The 16,051-nt window shown below is 40.4% G+C and overlaps 1 protein-coding gene across 1 annotated transcript in view; it reads left to right on the plus strand.

Annotated features, from left to right (window-relative positions):
* ZFAND5 (zinc finger, AN1-type domain 5) overlaps window positions 1–8,558 on the plus strand; it is a 17,103-nt gene extending 8,545 nt beyond the window's left edge. Inside the window, exons 5-6 of the mRNA XM_009328090.1 lie at window positions 6,517–6,642; window positions 6,896–8,558. Of these exons, the coding sequence (XP_009326365.1) occupies window positions 6,517–6,642; window positions 6,896–7,044 (275 nt within the window). The 3' untranslated portion in view covers window positions 7,045–8,558. The remainder of the gene's footprint in view (window positions 1–6,516; window positions 6,643–6,895) is intronic.
* Window positions 8,559–16,051: the final 7,493 nt, after the last annotated feature.

Consider the following 16,051-nt stretch of genomic DNA (forward strand, 5'->3'; position numbering starts at 1 on the left):
TCCAGGAGCTCCTTGTTCATCCATGCAGGCCTCCTGGCGTTTTTGCCTGACTTCCTCTTTGTTGGGATGCATTGCTCCTGAGCTTGAAGGAGGTGATCCTTGAATATTAACCAGCTTTCTTGGGCCCCTCTTCCCTCCAGGGCCTTGTCCCATGGCACTCTACCAAGCAGGTCCCTGAAGAGGCCAAAGTCTGCTCTCCTGAAGTCCAGGGTGATCTTGAACTCCACCATTTTGTGGTCGCTGCAGCCCAGGCTGCCCTTGAGCTTCACATTCCCCACCAGCCCCTCCTTGTTGGTGAGAACAAAGTCCAGCATAGCACCTCTCCTTGTTGGCTCCTCTACCACTTGGAGGAGGAAGTTGTCATCAATGCATTCCAGGAACCTCCCGGATTGCTTATGCCCTGCCGTGTTGTCCCTCCACCAGATGTCAGGGTGGTTGAAGTCCCCCATGAGGACCAGGGCTTGTGAATGTGAGGCTGTTCCTATCTGCCTATAGAGGGCCTCATCTGCTCAGACTTCCTGGTCAGGTGGCCTGTAGCAGACCCCCACCGTAATGTCACCTGTCCCTGCCTTCCCTTTAATCCTGACCCATAAACTCATGGTCGGCTCCTCATCCATCCCCAGATGGAGCTCCATGCACTCCAGCAGGTCGCTGACATGGAGGGTGACACCCCCTCCTCGTCTCCCCTGCCTGTCCTTCCTAAAGAGCCTGTATCCTTCCATCCCAACACTCCAGTCATGAGTTGTCCCACCATGTCTCTGTGATGCCAATAAGGTCGTAGCCTTATTGGCTACAATAGATATGATTAGATTATGAGTAGATAATATGATTAGAGTTATTTTACAGCTGTCCTGGATTCAGGTTGAGACCTTGTTATGGGTTACCCTCACTTATATTGTAGCTTACATATCACAGATAGAATAAGTGTGTTTTTCAGTGTGTTGCAGGTAATATTGTGAGTAATATGCCGAGTAGACAGCTAGTTTCTGTTATATGGTAGGCTCAAGATGTTAACTACGTGATATTCCTTAGGTCTTGTTGTAATAGGTGCCTTGTTAATTCTGATTTGTTTTCACACATGGCTATAGTATTTTAATCACGTTGTTATCTATAGACAGTTCCTTTGTGGTTGTTGGTAAAATTGTCTGATATAACAACTGTCTTGTGTTGAAAATAATTAGCTCGTCTTCATGTTTCCCATGTCTGCTGTAGCTTCAGTAGATCCCCATGATTGAAACAATTCTGAAATAGAACCTTGTAGTCTCTTCTAAGCCCTGAAGCTGTCCACCTTAGAAAATAAGACTGGGGACCCAACTGTTGGTCCTGTGCTTGTTGGTGATAGGATGCTATTATTATTTTAACAGTGGTATACCACAGACATCAAGTCTTCATAGTGACCAAATTAAACTATATTTCTGTGTGATACTGAAACTGGGGTATCTTTACATTGTATAAGTGTAACAGTAAAGATACTCAATACACCTGTTAGAGTTGGGCATTTGGGAGATGAGTTGCATGCTGCAGAGCACTTCCATTCCCTTTCTTTGGCATGAAATGAAACATGATGGAAGTTTATTCTGCTGCCTTTCGTCATGGGCACCTGGGTTGGCATAGCAATTGTGATTCCTGAAGAATAAAGTATTTATGCTCAGGAAGCTTGATAAAGCATAATAAGTACTGTCCATCTTTTCAGACTAAAATTTTGTGTACAAGTCTATTGTGTTAATATGCAATATAAGGATTGCACAATCTCTAGTGCAGCTTTCTGCTCCGGTACTGCAGAAGTGCAGTCTAATATCTTTCTGATGATTTTTTGCTTTACCTTTTTTTCTCTCTTGTTTTAATTTTTCCAGTTCTTCTGTGGTGAGAGTTGGGGGTTAGCTTCATCAAGTCAGAATGCTTAAATCATTTTTTTTTTTTATGCTTTCAAGACTTTGCTCCACTGGTATGCTTACCACTTACTAGTACCGTGAAAGTCATGCAGTTCAAGCTGTTGGGATCTTATTCTGGTTAATTTTTCTTCAGTCAGAGAAGCTTCTAAAAACTTACTGGTGTTACTTCAGTAGCTCTTTCTGGTCACTTTTGGTATGGGCAGGGTTAAAAAGTAATATTGCTTTATTTTCATCAGGTTTTGTTCAGCTGAAACATTGGATTCATTCCTTTCCAGTGTGAAATCTCAGTGGGAAAACACCCACAGTAGGCATGCTCTTTTGCAGCAGCCATAGTGGTTTATACAAGGAAAACTGCTGTCAGTTTTGAAAATGCTGTTCTTAAAGTGGTTTTTAATTTTGAGTGGCAGTCCCACATAGTCACTGCGCCTTAATACTTCGGGTTCTGAGCAGAGCTTTGTTTTCTAGTTTGTAGGACCTTCCTGCATATAGGTTGAGTAGCTGTCGTGCTGTGGCAAGTGGCTAACTTCTCTCATCAGTGGCCTTGCTGTTCCCACATGCCTTTTGTAAAGATGCATCTTATCTTCAGACTACACGTGAAGGAAACTTTCATGATGCAATGCCTGTATTTGTGTGGGTTTTTTCAGGCACTTCTCCAATACTAGGATTATGTTAGTCTTTATTATCCTAGCAGATAGGTGATAGTTTTCCTTGTGCATGATGGTAACGCATCTTACAGTGCTTACAGATAATAATTTAAGACCAAAATAATAGTTAATAAAGGCCTGCCCAGTTCTGAAAATGTGTTGCTCCTAAGTTTTTTTTTTTTTGGCCTTGTTAATAGGAGAATGGTCTGGTAAAATTCAAGTGAAGTAAACCTCCTCAGGTAACCTCTTGAGTCGAAGGTTGGAAAAGGAAATGACCAAAGTGATGGAGAGGGGTACATGCCAACAGGAACTCTTAAAGTGATAAACCCTCTTTTAGTGCTGAGAGGTTTGCTTCATCTGAACACTGCTACTGAGGAAGCAGGTCTACAGGTACCAGTAACCACTATTTTGCAACTTTCAGCACTTGTTCAATTATTCATTCCATGGTGATCATATAGTAATCATCTAGAGCACTTTGCCTGATGAGTAGCACTGTGTGATTTCTGGCATAAAATAAATTTAATGTATTGAAGACTGGAATTGTACTTGCCGAGTTGGATTTGGCTTCTGTGCTAAAGGAAGCCTTTTGTGACAAGCAGTTGTCAGGATAGTATCTGATGAATTTATATTGGCTCCTGATGTCATGGCAGAACAACTACAATTTACAGTATTTTTCATCTGAGCCACAGGTTGCTGAAAAAGGATTTTTGTTCTGAGCTTTAAGTAAGGGGCAGGGTAGGCAGCTATGCCTGTGTCCTAGCCGTTACTCAGAAGCACTCTTATGAAGGTTTAACATGATAAAAACTCATCATCAGACTTAACTGCTGGTGTAAAAGAATAGGAGAACCCTTTATTCATGGAGAGTAATAAATTGAACGCTTTAGTTTGGATTTAGGGGGCTATGTCCCATCTTGTCTTGGGACTTTTTAGTGCTCATTACTGCATGTTGTGTACTGTTTTTCCTTCTTGGAACATGTTTTACTTGTGGAGAAGGATCCTGTTCAGCAGCCCTTTCAGGAAGTGTGCCTCTGTAGTTTCTTAGGATCACTTTACAGTTCCTGGAACAGTTGTAAGAGTTTCTTCATGCAAAGGAGAAAGTATACCTGTAGTGGTTGGTAACATTTTCCCTTAGATGGATTTGTTCTGTCTTTGTTTTGTGGTAGTGATCTACTAGGCTATCTCCTTGCATTGGTGATTGCTGGGAAGTTCCTGTTTCCACTTTTCCTTCCTTGTTGGCATGTAAGGCAGTAATAAAGGATCATAGAATCATTTAGATTGGAAAGTACCCGTAAGATCATCAAGTCCAACTGTTAACCTAGCACTGCCAAGTCCACCACTAAACCATGTCCCTAACCACCGCATCTACATGTCTTTTAAATACCTCCAGGGATGGTGACTCAGCCACTTCCCTGGGCAGCCTGTTCCAATGCTTGACAACCCTTTTGGTGAAGAAATTTTTCCTCACATCCAATCTAAACCTCCCCTGGCGCAACTTGAGGCCATTTCCTCTTGTCCTATTGCTTGTTACTTGGGAGAAGAGACCGACACCCACCTTGCTACAACCTCCTTTCAGATAGTTGTAGAGCACGATAAGGTCTCCCCTGAGCCTCCTTTTCTCCAGGCAAAACAACCCCAGTTCCCTCAGCTGCTCCTCATAAGACTTGTGCTATAGGCCCTTCCATGAGCTTTGTTGCCCTTCTTTGGACATGCTCCAGCACCTCAATGTCTTTCTTGTAGGGGGGGGTTGCTCCTCTTCTTGTTTTCGTTTTCTTTAAGTGCATGTTGTGAGTGACTTTTAGGTCACTGTTGATTTGCCCCTTCTGCAATTTCTTTTGCATCTGATTGAAACAGTGTGCATGCTCCCAGGGCTCATATTAATAAGTTGGTTCTGATGCAGATGAAGCTTCCCCCTGGCTAGCTGTACACCAAATTGCAAAATCTGTGAACATTTCTGGTTCCTCTTTTTCATCTGCCATGGCTTACGATTAGCATTTCATTTTTAAACAACTTAGCAATATAACAAAAGGAGTTTGACTGTGCTTTTTGGGAGGTGTTTGGTCTTTTTTGTTTAAGGCCGTAGCTGATGGCTGTTGACCAAGGTGCATAGTATCCAGCAGGTTACACTGTTTGTGATACCACTGGTTTTTAACCTGGTTTTTGGTCACAGGCTCTCAAATAGATTAACTGATACCAAACACTGCTTTCCTTGGGATTTAAAGACAAGTTCAGAGGATCTTATCTGTTCATCTAGAAAATGTTAATCATCAAGACAAAGAAACTGTTTTCTTAAAAAAAAAAAAAGCAGCAGCAGCAATTACTCCAAAAAGTACCAATAGCAGTAGTGATTCTAGTGCTAGTGCTGTAATAGTTTTCATATCCCTCAGACTTGGCAAAATAGCACTGACGCTGAACTTCCCAAATTTTTAGAAAAAGATCTATTTGAGGTGACAAAAAATAAAGGTAGTAAATGGCCTTAGTTGTTCATTAGGACTGTTGCTACAATGTATAAGTAAAGTATAAGAAAATATTAGCAAACATTGTTTTACCGCATGAAATTTTTTGGTGATGAGCACTGACGGTTCCTTGTTACCTCTGAGAGCTTGTCACTTTTAAATCTTGTTTAGATCATGAAGTCCTGACTGGGGGCTGTCTTATACAATGAATTGTGAGGCTTTCTAGGTGTTAGTGGTAATAGTGAGCTGGTTTTTTAGAATACCTATGAACATGGTAATGCAAATGCAATTTTAAAAAAGAAGTATGAGGAGTAAAGAAAAACGGTCAACTGTTTCTTCATGTCTGGAAAAAATCCACTTTTCACAGGATACAACACTTACTGATCCAAAAGAATCTCAACTAACAAATCCTATTTGTGTGCATAAAGTTGATTACAAATAAGTCCTTAAAGCTTATATACGCCATTTATTCTGGAATGTGTTTTGTAGTTTGTTCTATTTTAGAACAATAGATGTCATCGTACAGCTGGAAGTGTCCAGGAAAACTGTACCAGGAGCAGGTGTTAAAGTTGTGTACAAACACACCTCTCTCCACTTTCCTCTGTTCCAGTTTGGATACGAAGAGGATATTTAAAATAAAGTTTGTTTGAAAAAAAATACTTTTTTAAACAAAACTAACAGAATTACAAAAGTTCACAAAAGGACAAATTTTTATCCTTCAGAGAAACTTGAGTAAAAGGTGACTCAGGTTTGTCTGAAGGTGTTCATGACAGAGGCAATTGAAAAATGACTCATTCTGACTATATGTAGTTGAACACTAAAGCTGAATACAGTACAAAAATACAGATATTCAATGTAAATCTGCACTTTGTTCCTTTAATTACTGAAAGTGTCGAAAACGTGAGGACTTTCGAACTGTGTGTGTGTTGTAGCTGTGTTCTTGATCTGTCACAGAATCAGTGGCTTGCTGGCTGCTGTCTTGATGAACTGTTTAGGCATCTGACTGCGAGTGTAGTGGCAGAGTAACCCTGTGCTATGATAGTAACACATTACTGAATTTCATTTGTTTCTAAAACATGTTCCTATTAGTTATATTCTCTAATATCCTCTCTGTTCAGCAACTTTAGCTGTGACAATATTATTGTTTTAGATTAAAAAAAAATCATATGTTCAAGTAACATTTAAAGATTAAATGTGTACGTGGAACTTCTGGAGTGCTTTCCAGGCCCTTAATGCCTATATACACCTGTACAGGCGTAACAAATAAGTGCCTTATTTTCTAGCTGGTGGAACTGTGGGGAAAATCTGATTGTCTTGTATAGAACCAAAAGGGAAGAACAGAGTATCTAAAAATCCCTGTTCCTGATTTACATTTTCATAGACTAGTCTATGTAGTACTTTAGACAACAAATGTCAGAGTCTTAGTAGGAGGAATTAATTGTTAAGAAATACATGCATGCTACTGAATAGCTAGTGAAGTAAAGAAAAGGAAGTTTAACCTTTATTTCCTTTGCTTGCTTTTAACAGTTGTTACTCAACCAAGCCCATCAGTTTCTCAGCCTAGTACTTCACAGAGTGAAGAAAGAGCTCCTGAACTGCCCAAACCAAAGAAGAACAGATGCTTCATGTGCAGAAAGAAGGTTGGCCTTACAGGTACGATAACAGTTTGTCAATTTTAAACAGATCTGTATGATTAGTTGCCTCTTGCTAGATTAAACTTCATGAAATATCTGTACTGTTAAACTTACTTGCTTCTTCAGAATCCAAACAACTTAGTACAGCTGTCTGTTTTTCTTACTCTATATGTCAGGGTAGATGAACATACCCCTTTCGTAGTGACTAAGCCCTTAATTTACAACTTAAATATGAAGCTTCCTAGTGATGTTGCTTCTTTTTCTATGTACAGGATTTGACTGCCGATGTGGAAACTTATTTTGTGGACTTCACCGTTATTCTGACAAGCATAACTGCCCGTATGATTACAAAGCAGAAGCTGCAGCAAAAATCAGGAAAGAGAATCCAGTTGTGGTTGCTGAAAAAATCCAGAGAATATAAATTAACCTGCTTGTGAAAAGACTGACTGACTTTTTGTTTTGTTTTTAATATATCCTAGGAAAACACAAAAGAGCAGGTGCATGACCATTTTCCTTTGTTCTGCAAAGTTTTACTTTTAGTCTTGTCTGTCTTAATGATATTTCAGAATGTTTGGGTGTTTGCTACAGGCAGAATTGGATAAATACAGCCCTTGAAAATATATATGCCCTCCCCAGTATATAACTGGATGATCAGAAACCTGCACAGGAATACACATGCACAGAGGACAGACTCTCTAGTTCACATGTGCCAAACAGATGTATGCTATCTGCATGTTTGCAGCAGATCTGCCTTTTGAGATGTGTTTGAGGTATATAATCTTTGGCTAGTGTTATGTGCCTGTTTTGGAGAAGGATACATCAAAAAGGTTGGCAGTCTACTATCATTTAAAATCTCATTCTAACTTTAGTTTCCACACTCCATTGTTTTCCAGCAGAATGTAAGCTATGCAGAGGGGTCCACCATCCCAGTAGGATGGGCGTTGGTGCCATATTTAAGAAAGTCATTTATCAGTGGCACTGAGAAAAATGGAAAAAATCAGATATGTATGAGAAGAAAACTGTTTTGGAAAAGACTACATTGACTTCAGAATCATGAAAATAGGTTCCCAAAGGAAATGTCCTGCTAGGAACTTATGAACTGACCTGCAACAGAGTTGTCTGCTTTTCCTTGCATAGCTACAGATGTTGTGTAGCACAATACTGTAAGATTGGTTTACAAAAAAAGTTACATATGTTTTTGGACATACCACAGCAGCTCTATCAAGCAACATGTCTGAGTAAGTTGCTGAAGTATTAGAGCAGTTTATTCATATACTTCTTATGTTCTGTGTGTTCTGAGTTCAAAAGAATATTAGGAGTTAATTTTTTCTAGTTTTAAATGTAACAGTTGCACCGTTCTGCATGGAAAACCACACCTGACACGGCTGCTGTAGACTTCAGTGGTAGCTGGAACACTCTTGGAGGGCTGCTTTATCATTTTTAATTGTACTTGGGTGTAGGACTGTAGTGTTCTTGGGTGTATTGCATGGGCTGCATTATCTACAGCGTTGTACAATAACAACTCTAGAAAAGACAGTATACTTCACTGATGCTTGTCTGGTAATATCACTTCTGTGTTATAATGGAAGGGGTTTTTGTGATGTATGAAACTTGTGTTTTTTATATAAACAAGTACGGTTTAGACTAGTGTTGTGGTAATGCCTGTTCTCATCTGTAAATAGTTACGTATGTACACAAGGCGCTACTCCTGAACTTCTGATTTTTATTGGCAGTGTTCAGTCTTAGTTTTTACTTCACTATTAAAAGCATCAGGTTTTGGCTTCTAACTTTGTTCTTCTGAGTTATTAGATATGCAAACATGTACAGATAGTTCATATTTATGTATTGCACATAATCATGCTACCCAGCATCTATGCTATATTGTATTATGTAAATAATAAAAATCATGTACAGAAGGAAATACTTCCTTTTGTGATAGTTCATTGGGTTTTAGTTATTGCTGTAATCAGAAGGTGACCTTGTAGAGGTTGAGGTACAAAGTTAGTACTAAGTTCATATAGATGTTGTCTTTATGCTTAAGCCTGCCTATGTCCTTATTTCTTATTTGGATATACCAACTTCTTTTAAGATAACTTGCATGAGCAGCTGGAATACAGATAACTACTTGATGGCCCAACAAAAATGTCAGCAAACAACAATGTGCTTAAAGGGAGCAAAGGAAAGCTTTAGCAATGAACTTCAAAGGTTTTTTCTTTTGCCTACAAAACTTACTTCCAGTGGATCTGTTACAATAGAGCCAGTACACTGACTATGCCATTCTGTCCACATCTTCACCAGCAGACCTGGGCAGAGTTATTGTCAGGGTCAGCATCCAAATACAGATGTTAAATATGCCAGATTTATCCTTCCCAGTGAGAAGAAGGACAGAGCACACGGCGCATGTTGCCTTGGCAGAAGACGTCTTCACTGCTGGATAATGCATAAAAATGGCTTGTATCAGAAATGGATAACGTGCATCCCACCATGTGATAAGTTACTACTACAGCCACTGTATACACCTCCAATAAGGGAACACAGGCATGCTCTGGGACTTCATTTTTCAGGATGAATTTTATGACTTAATCATGGAACTGCTTTAAAGCACCAAAATTATAATTTTTCTACCTTTTGTATTAAAGCAAAATCAGCTACTCCCCTGCGGCATAAAATGCTTTGCTTTTTTTTTTCTTTTGAACCTGAGAACACTCTGTAACTGGATATTTGAGGAGAGTGTGTCTGGTTTTGATACTGTTGTGGCTAGAGTGTTCTAGGACAGGTAGTAGTACTGATACTGGTAGCTAATGATTATGATGGTCTCAATCTCACTGTCTTTTTCATCTGAACAAAGGCTGTACTTGGGAAGACTTGTTGAAATAATTGATTTCGGTAGATCTGTGGAGGTAAGTATGGAAAGAGAAATCCCTCATTGTCCTGTAAAATCATGAGCTGTATCGTATGTAAATTGCCCACAAGTGGGGTATGAGCCTGTACTCAAAAGTGAGTCTGCAGGCTCCCCGAGCTTTGTTCTTTTAATTTAAATAGCGTCTATAATCATTCAGGAGCCCTAATTCTGTTGAGGCTCACTAAACACTCAAAGGGGGGAGGGGAAGGTTGTTTAAAAAGAGCAGGTATTGACAAAGCCGGGGAGGGCAGTACTTAAACTTGGGTACAAACACTGTGGTACATCTTATGTGGCAAAGAGTAAGATTATAGGTGCAGAGTCTTTCAGATCCCACTCCCTGCTGCCCAACTTGGAGACTGGTATATATTCCCAAAATAAATGGTTAGCTCCCATGGCCCTGTCAGTCACAGTCAGTTTTAATACAGTGGTATTAAAATGCTTTGAGAAAAGAGAGTCAGTCTTCTATAATGTCTAAACACAAGCCATTCATAAAGCTGCTGTCATTTGCTCTTTCAGTTCAAAGTGACAAACAGCTACGAATAGTACACCCATCTTCCAAGAAAGCAACATGATCACTTCACATGACACTGATCCTCATTTAATGTTTGGCTGTTAGACGGAGATGTTCTTAACTTACACATAAACATACTGTTCTGGGAAGAGTCTTCCTCTGTCCCAAACAAGTGTGCCAGATGATGTGGCCTTTTTTAGTTAGAGAACAAAAAGGAACATACAAACAAATGAGTAAGTGAAAGCAGCTAGGTGACTAAAAACTGGTAATCTTCGATCTGTGAAATACTTGCCTAGCTAGTGTTATGGCTGTGCAATACTATGTGCCACAGGGTTCTGTGTAAACTTACTGACAGCTGTTACTGTTAAACGTGAAATTTGGAGCATAATGATGAGCTTCTGGTGGTGTTTCCAATCTGTTGCTGTAAGACAACAGGTCATCTGAGCTGTCAGATGACTTGGTTCGTTGTGGTGTGTAAGGATGCCATGGGGTCGAGAAGCCCTATCTTCCTCGTACTTAGACCTTTGAAAACATGCATCTGATAATCAGTTACTCTGCCATGTGTTTTGGAAGGTCACTATTCACAAGTGTAAGGGCATATCTTAGACACTTGCTTGTATTTGTTATGTCTTGGTCTCAGTCGCTCAAAGGATACTTAATAAGGATTTGACTTGTGTCTGGTGTCTAATGAGTCAAAGTGCATGCCAGTTTCCTGGTGTCTCTACAGTATCACCTGATGCATGTGCTTGAAGAAGGAAATGCACAGCGAATAAAGAAATTGGTTTGTTTCACGTATCCAGGTGTGTTAAGTAGCAATGATTCACTAAGAAAAGGAACTTTGCTCTCTCTGTATAGTTGTGTGATTTTTATGTTTGTTTTACTAGTATCTCAGCCAGCCCAACAAGTGAAAATGCATTTTCTCACAAATGAACTATTACTGACTCCCTTAATCTTTTTTGTAATTAAACTTAAACACCCAGGAAATCTGATGGACTGTGCTCTGATTCAGGAGACACAAAGGGCTCTGGCAGTACACCTGAAAGTACCTGGATGCCATTGGAATTAATAAATGACAAACCCAAACAGTTAACTGAGAGGAACAGTTAGAAAACCTGAGCTGGAAAAATAATGAGAGTGACTACCTGTGGAAATGTTAAAACATAGTCCGGGAGCAAAGTTCTCTGTGAGTGCAGTGAGGATTAGTTGTCACCACAGTGAGGTCAGTATCTAACAGAACAGAAAAGAGTTTTAAATGCTATTTCACAGCCCTGAGTTACCCCTTAATCTACTGTAAACACTTCAGCAGAATGTGCTTCAGCCTTTAATTTGCCCATTGTAGTAGTAATTTAGGGACAGCCAAAGAAGAAACAGGGTTCTTTGGGGGTTTTTTTTTTGCTGACTGAAGAAAATAGAGACTGTTTCTGCTTGAAAGGGCACATCAGCACAATGAAACAGAAACAAGGACCAGATTTCTGACTCGTATAAAGAATTGAATTCAGCAGAAGAAGCAAGTCTTGGCATGTGGGATGCAAAATAGCGGAGTATCAGCAGCCTGTGATTTAAATGAAATGAAAATAGAGGTGTAAAACTGATAAAGTTGGCAGTACTGAAATAAATGCAAGAATCAACACCTACAGTGACAACCCAAAATGCTGTGGCTTGACTGCCTATTTGTGTAGATACAAATCTGTACCATTTTTTAAAAAAAAGTGTTGGTTATTGAAATTACTAGAGTCACAGCTTCCTGAAGAAGCTGTGTCTCACTCTTGCCTTTTGTACTAGACAGTAAGAGGTAGATGACAGATTTTTGTTTTAACGCCAGTTTCATTTCAGTGTGTGTTTCTCTCCTGTAAGCTCATGGCCAGTATTATAGCAATGTTGGAAGTTGGGTTTCTCATGTGAATGTTACTTTGGCTCAAGCCCCCAAAGAAAGATATCTGTACCTTTATTAAACCTCCTTGTAGTCCTAGTCCTAGCTTTTTTTCTTCCTGTATCTACAACCAGCTCACAGCATTTATTCCCAAGTAGCAATAAGCCTAGTTATCACAAACTGAGGTTTATTTATTATGGAGAGAAAATAAAAAAATAAACAGGATAATTATATATACTCTTGCACCTGAGTACAAGCATGCAGGGTAGAGTATATTGTGTAATTAGTCCTGACCCAAGGCAGGTTTAGTCTTGCACTTAACTGACCATATGGGCACCTGGGAGGGTTGTAGGGTGAAGTGCCTCCCTCCCTCTCTGCAGGCATTTCACAGTGACGTTACCCATGGCCCATGCCAAGTGAAGGCATTTCCAGAGCTCGTCTCCTCTTTCCAAGTTCCCGTCAGGATGCCTCTAATGCTAAATGACTACCATTGCAGCATGATGCTATTTTTAATCCATGCACAGGTGACATTTCTCAATTACATTACTGTGACTGTGGAGCAAGTTCTGACTTTGTTTTGTTTGCTTTTTTAATTGTGCATGTATTATTTTTTTGCATAGGTATAAGGGGTTGTGTGTGTATGAAGGAATTTTATATATAAAATATAAAGTGCCTTCATCTTTTTCATTTTTCTTCCAGTTAACATTCTGTATCTCAAGGGATTCAACTGAACACAAGCCTGATGTTTGCAATGTCATATACTGTAGTTATAAAGTGACTATCTCTGTTTAAGACCAGCCTGAGTATCAGTGTAAGATGACCTTCCCTAATGATAGACTAGGGCCATGTTTGTTAAATGAACCACCAAGGCTGCATTGCTCATGAAAAATGTTTAAATCCAAGGAAAGAGTTAGAGTTACTGACTGCATAACAGCCAAATGTACTTACCTAATTGGACTCAAGACACCTTAGCTGCCCAACACTTCACTTGCTAAGCTAGTTTAAAATGCGTCTGCATCCAAATTGGTTTTACACTCCTCCATACCCACAGCCAGCCAGCCTCACCATGATTTGGTTTGCTGTTAGGGAAAAATCAACAGTTTTAAAATGCTTTGTTTGGGGGTTTTGTTAGGTTTTTGAGGATGCTTTAATAGGGCTGTGAGCACTGTTAAAGGTAAGTCACTTTTAACCTGCTCTTCCTGATTCATGTGTTTCCAGGTTCTTCCTACAGCTCCTTCTGATAGTACAATAATGAAATCAATAAAAATGGAGGCAACATGACCTAAAGCATAAACTGAAGCCACGATTCAGTATGGGGCCCTGCTCACAGCAGAACTTTTCTTTCAGCTTCATTTTCCCACTGCAACCATAGGTATCTCAGTCCCTTTATCCAGTGTCTGAAAGGTGTAATTAAATGTTAGCCGGGCATATTTAGAGATGTGTATTTGGACTTCTCTTTATTGGTTGATTTTATTTTCAGATTTCATTGACAGTGGTCTTTACATGTAGTTAAAGTATTTTGTTTTCTGGAAGCATTTTGGTGGTGATAATCACCAGCTGGTTGGTGATTTCACCAGCTTGTTGGTGTACTCTTTTGTGAGAGACATGTTAGAAGCACAAGGTGTTTGCCAAGCTACTGCATGGCAACCGTGGAGGCGGAGAAATGCTCCCTACAGCTCAGACCTTTCATATTCAGAGACCTACAGTGCCCCTCTCTAATATTTTTTCCTGATTGGTGATTTGCAATAATAGCGAAACAGGATGAAGTCCCACTGTGAATCTTCACTTGTAATATCACCGAGATTGTAGCACAGATCTGAGGAAAAGAAAAGCAATTTAATTCACTATTTCTCATTCCTGTTTATCTACTCTTTACTATAGTGTACATTTATATTTATACTGTTTAAAACCCACCCAACCTGCCTCACTTGCTGATGAAGATTTTCCTTGAGCAGACAGCATTTTTACTGTAGACTTGATTGAAGTTTACTTTAGTAGGTCAGTGAGAAGTTGGGCACATGATGAATATGCCCTGAGTTCCCAAGGGAGCCTGTGAAACGGATTGTGCACAGGACCATTTGACTTTGATAATGCTTCTGGGAGACCAGGTCAGACTAGGTTTAAACAGGATTAGGCTAAAGTAGATTTTCCTTAGTTGTATTTTAAGTAGCATGGGATTTATGAGGGGAAAGTAGGTTTATGACCCTGGAAAAATCTTGATCCCTTTCAGTCTGGTTACAGTCTTCAGAGTGAGACTGAGCTGGTTCCTTTAATTGCTATACTGGACTCATCTGATGGATAATATCCATACGGATTTGTGTATTTCTACTAGAAGCTCACCTCCAACTGACCTTGTAGGACCAAAGACTTGGATGTTTCGCTGCCAGTTCAGTCACAACAACAGCTCATGAAAAGTTCACCAAGTACCAGATTCAGTGCAAGCGGGAGGCAGTGACAGGCAGGAGAGGTGAGACCATCACACACGGATTTGCACGGGCTGCTGAGGAATTGCAGCTTTGGTCTCGGTGCCGAGATGAATTGGCTGGTAGCTTCAAGCATGTAGCAGTGATGCAAAGGTTGGCATTTGCCATCATGGCTTCAAGGTTTGCTAGGTGAGTCTGAGCCTTTAACCTGTAGGTTGCAAAAATGAGTTTACATTTGATTTAAGGTGATATTTTTGCTGATATTAGTAATTTAGTCTCTTACATGTAAGCACCTGGCAATAAATAAAGGACCAACAGTGGGAATAGTTCACTGGCTCCTCAGCAAGATTGCCAGACTTTGGAAATCGTATTATGTTAGGAAATGGCCTCGAGGTACAAGTTAATTTACTGAGCGTTTCACATAAGCAGAGGTTGTTGTGTTTAACAGTTTGTCATCTGGTGAGGGTGAATCACAGGTCAGCACAGAGTAATTTCTCAGTGTGGACCAGCCTTCTGTAAATAGACGCATTTAACACTCATCTGCAATTAGCTGCTGGAGATCAACATCACAACTGATAACATGAACATCACGTTGATAACATCAGGACTTTTACGGCTCTCTTCCTCTTTGTTTCCCAGAGCCCTTCACAATGGTGGGTGAGGGTTGCTGTCCCCAATGCACAGAGGTGAGGACACTGCTCTGTGGTCCAGCTGAGCCGTATTACCAGGCTACTGCCACCAGCTGCTTGACTCCTACAGCCCTAGTTTTTCATCCCCTCCACCCTAACATATGCAATTGCTCCCTGATTTGTTTTTGTCCAAGTGATCCAAGTTAAAAAGCCACATTTTAAAGAGCAGTACCACAGATCACAGAGGGGATGGGTGAGTTATGCTGCCAGGAGCAGAGGTACAACATCTGGGGATGCCCCAAGTGCAGACCAAACACGTCTTTCAGCCAGAGGAGCACATCATCCATGTCGTAAACTGACCCTGGCCACGTAAAGCAGCAGTGACAGTGCCAGGTTCCAGACCCAGCTCTCTTTGCTTCCTCAGGGGTGCCTCTGCTGAAAACCCCAAGCTCTAGGGTGGCAACAGCTTCTCCCCCTCCCCGAGGGCAGGGAGGGCCAGGGGAAGCACAGCAGCCCTTTGGCTGGGGCCTGAGCTGGCACTATACAAGCCACACCTCCATCATATTGTGCTACAAAATATCTATGTACTCCAGTATGCTTCTATGGAGGCTAAAATCCACCCACCATAACACTTTGTCCTCGATCAGGCTATTAAAAATCTTCAATTGCTGGCACTTCAGCTCAGAAAACAACTGTGTCACACCCACACCAAACAATAAAAGCAGCAATAGGCAAGAATACCCTTTCTCTGTTACACTTCTGCTCCCAGACCTCAGAAACACCCTTACGCCATAACTAACTCCTGGAGCAGCTTTGGCTGGCCTTTGCTTTCCTCTTTCATTCCATCCCACTCTCCTCCTGGTAGCACTTTAACAGTCTGAAGCAAACCTGTCTGTGATTTTTCTTAAAGCAGTTCACATAATTTGAAAAGCTGCTGGGGGCAGTGTTATTTTTTAACTAACCGCGGTAAAAGATTATGCCAAGAACATATCTTTGCAGAGCTTATTAGTACTGGAGAAAGAAAGTTAATATATGCACAGCCTTCTTCTGAGTATAAGTAGCATGCAGTTTTGGGCTACAAATAGAGGGCTAT

This window comes from Pygoscelis adeliae, unplaced genomic scaffold, assembly GCF_000699105.1.
Source record: "Pygoscelis adeliae isolate BGI_AS28 unplaced genomic scaffold, ASM69910v1 Scaffold45, whole genome shotgun sequence".
Taxonomy (NCBI): Eukaryota; Metazoa; Chordata; class Aves; order Sphenisciformes; family Spheniscidae; genus Pygoscelis; species Pygoscelis adeliae.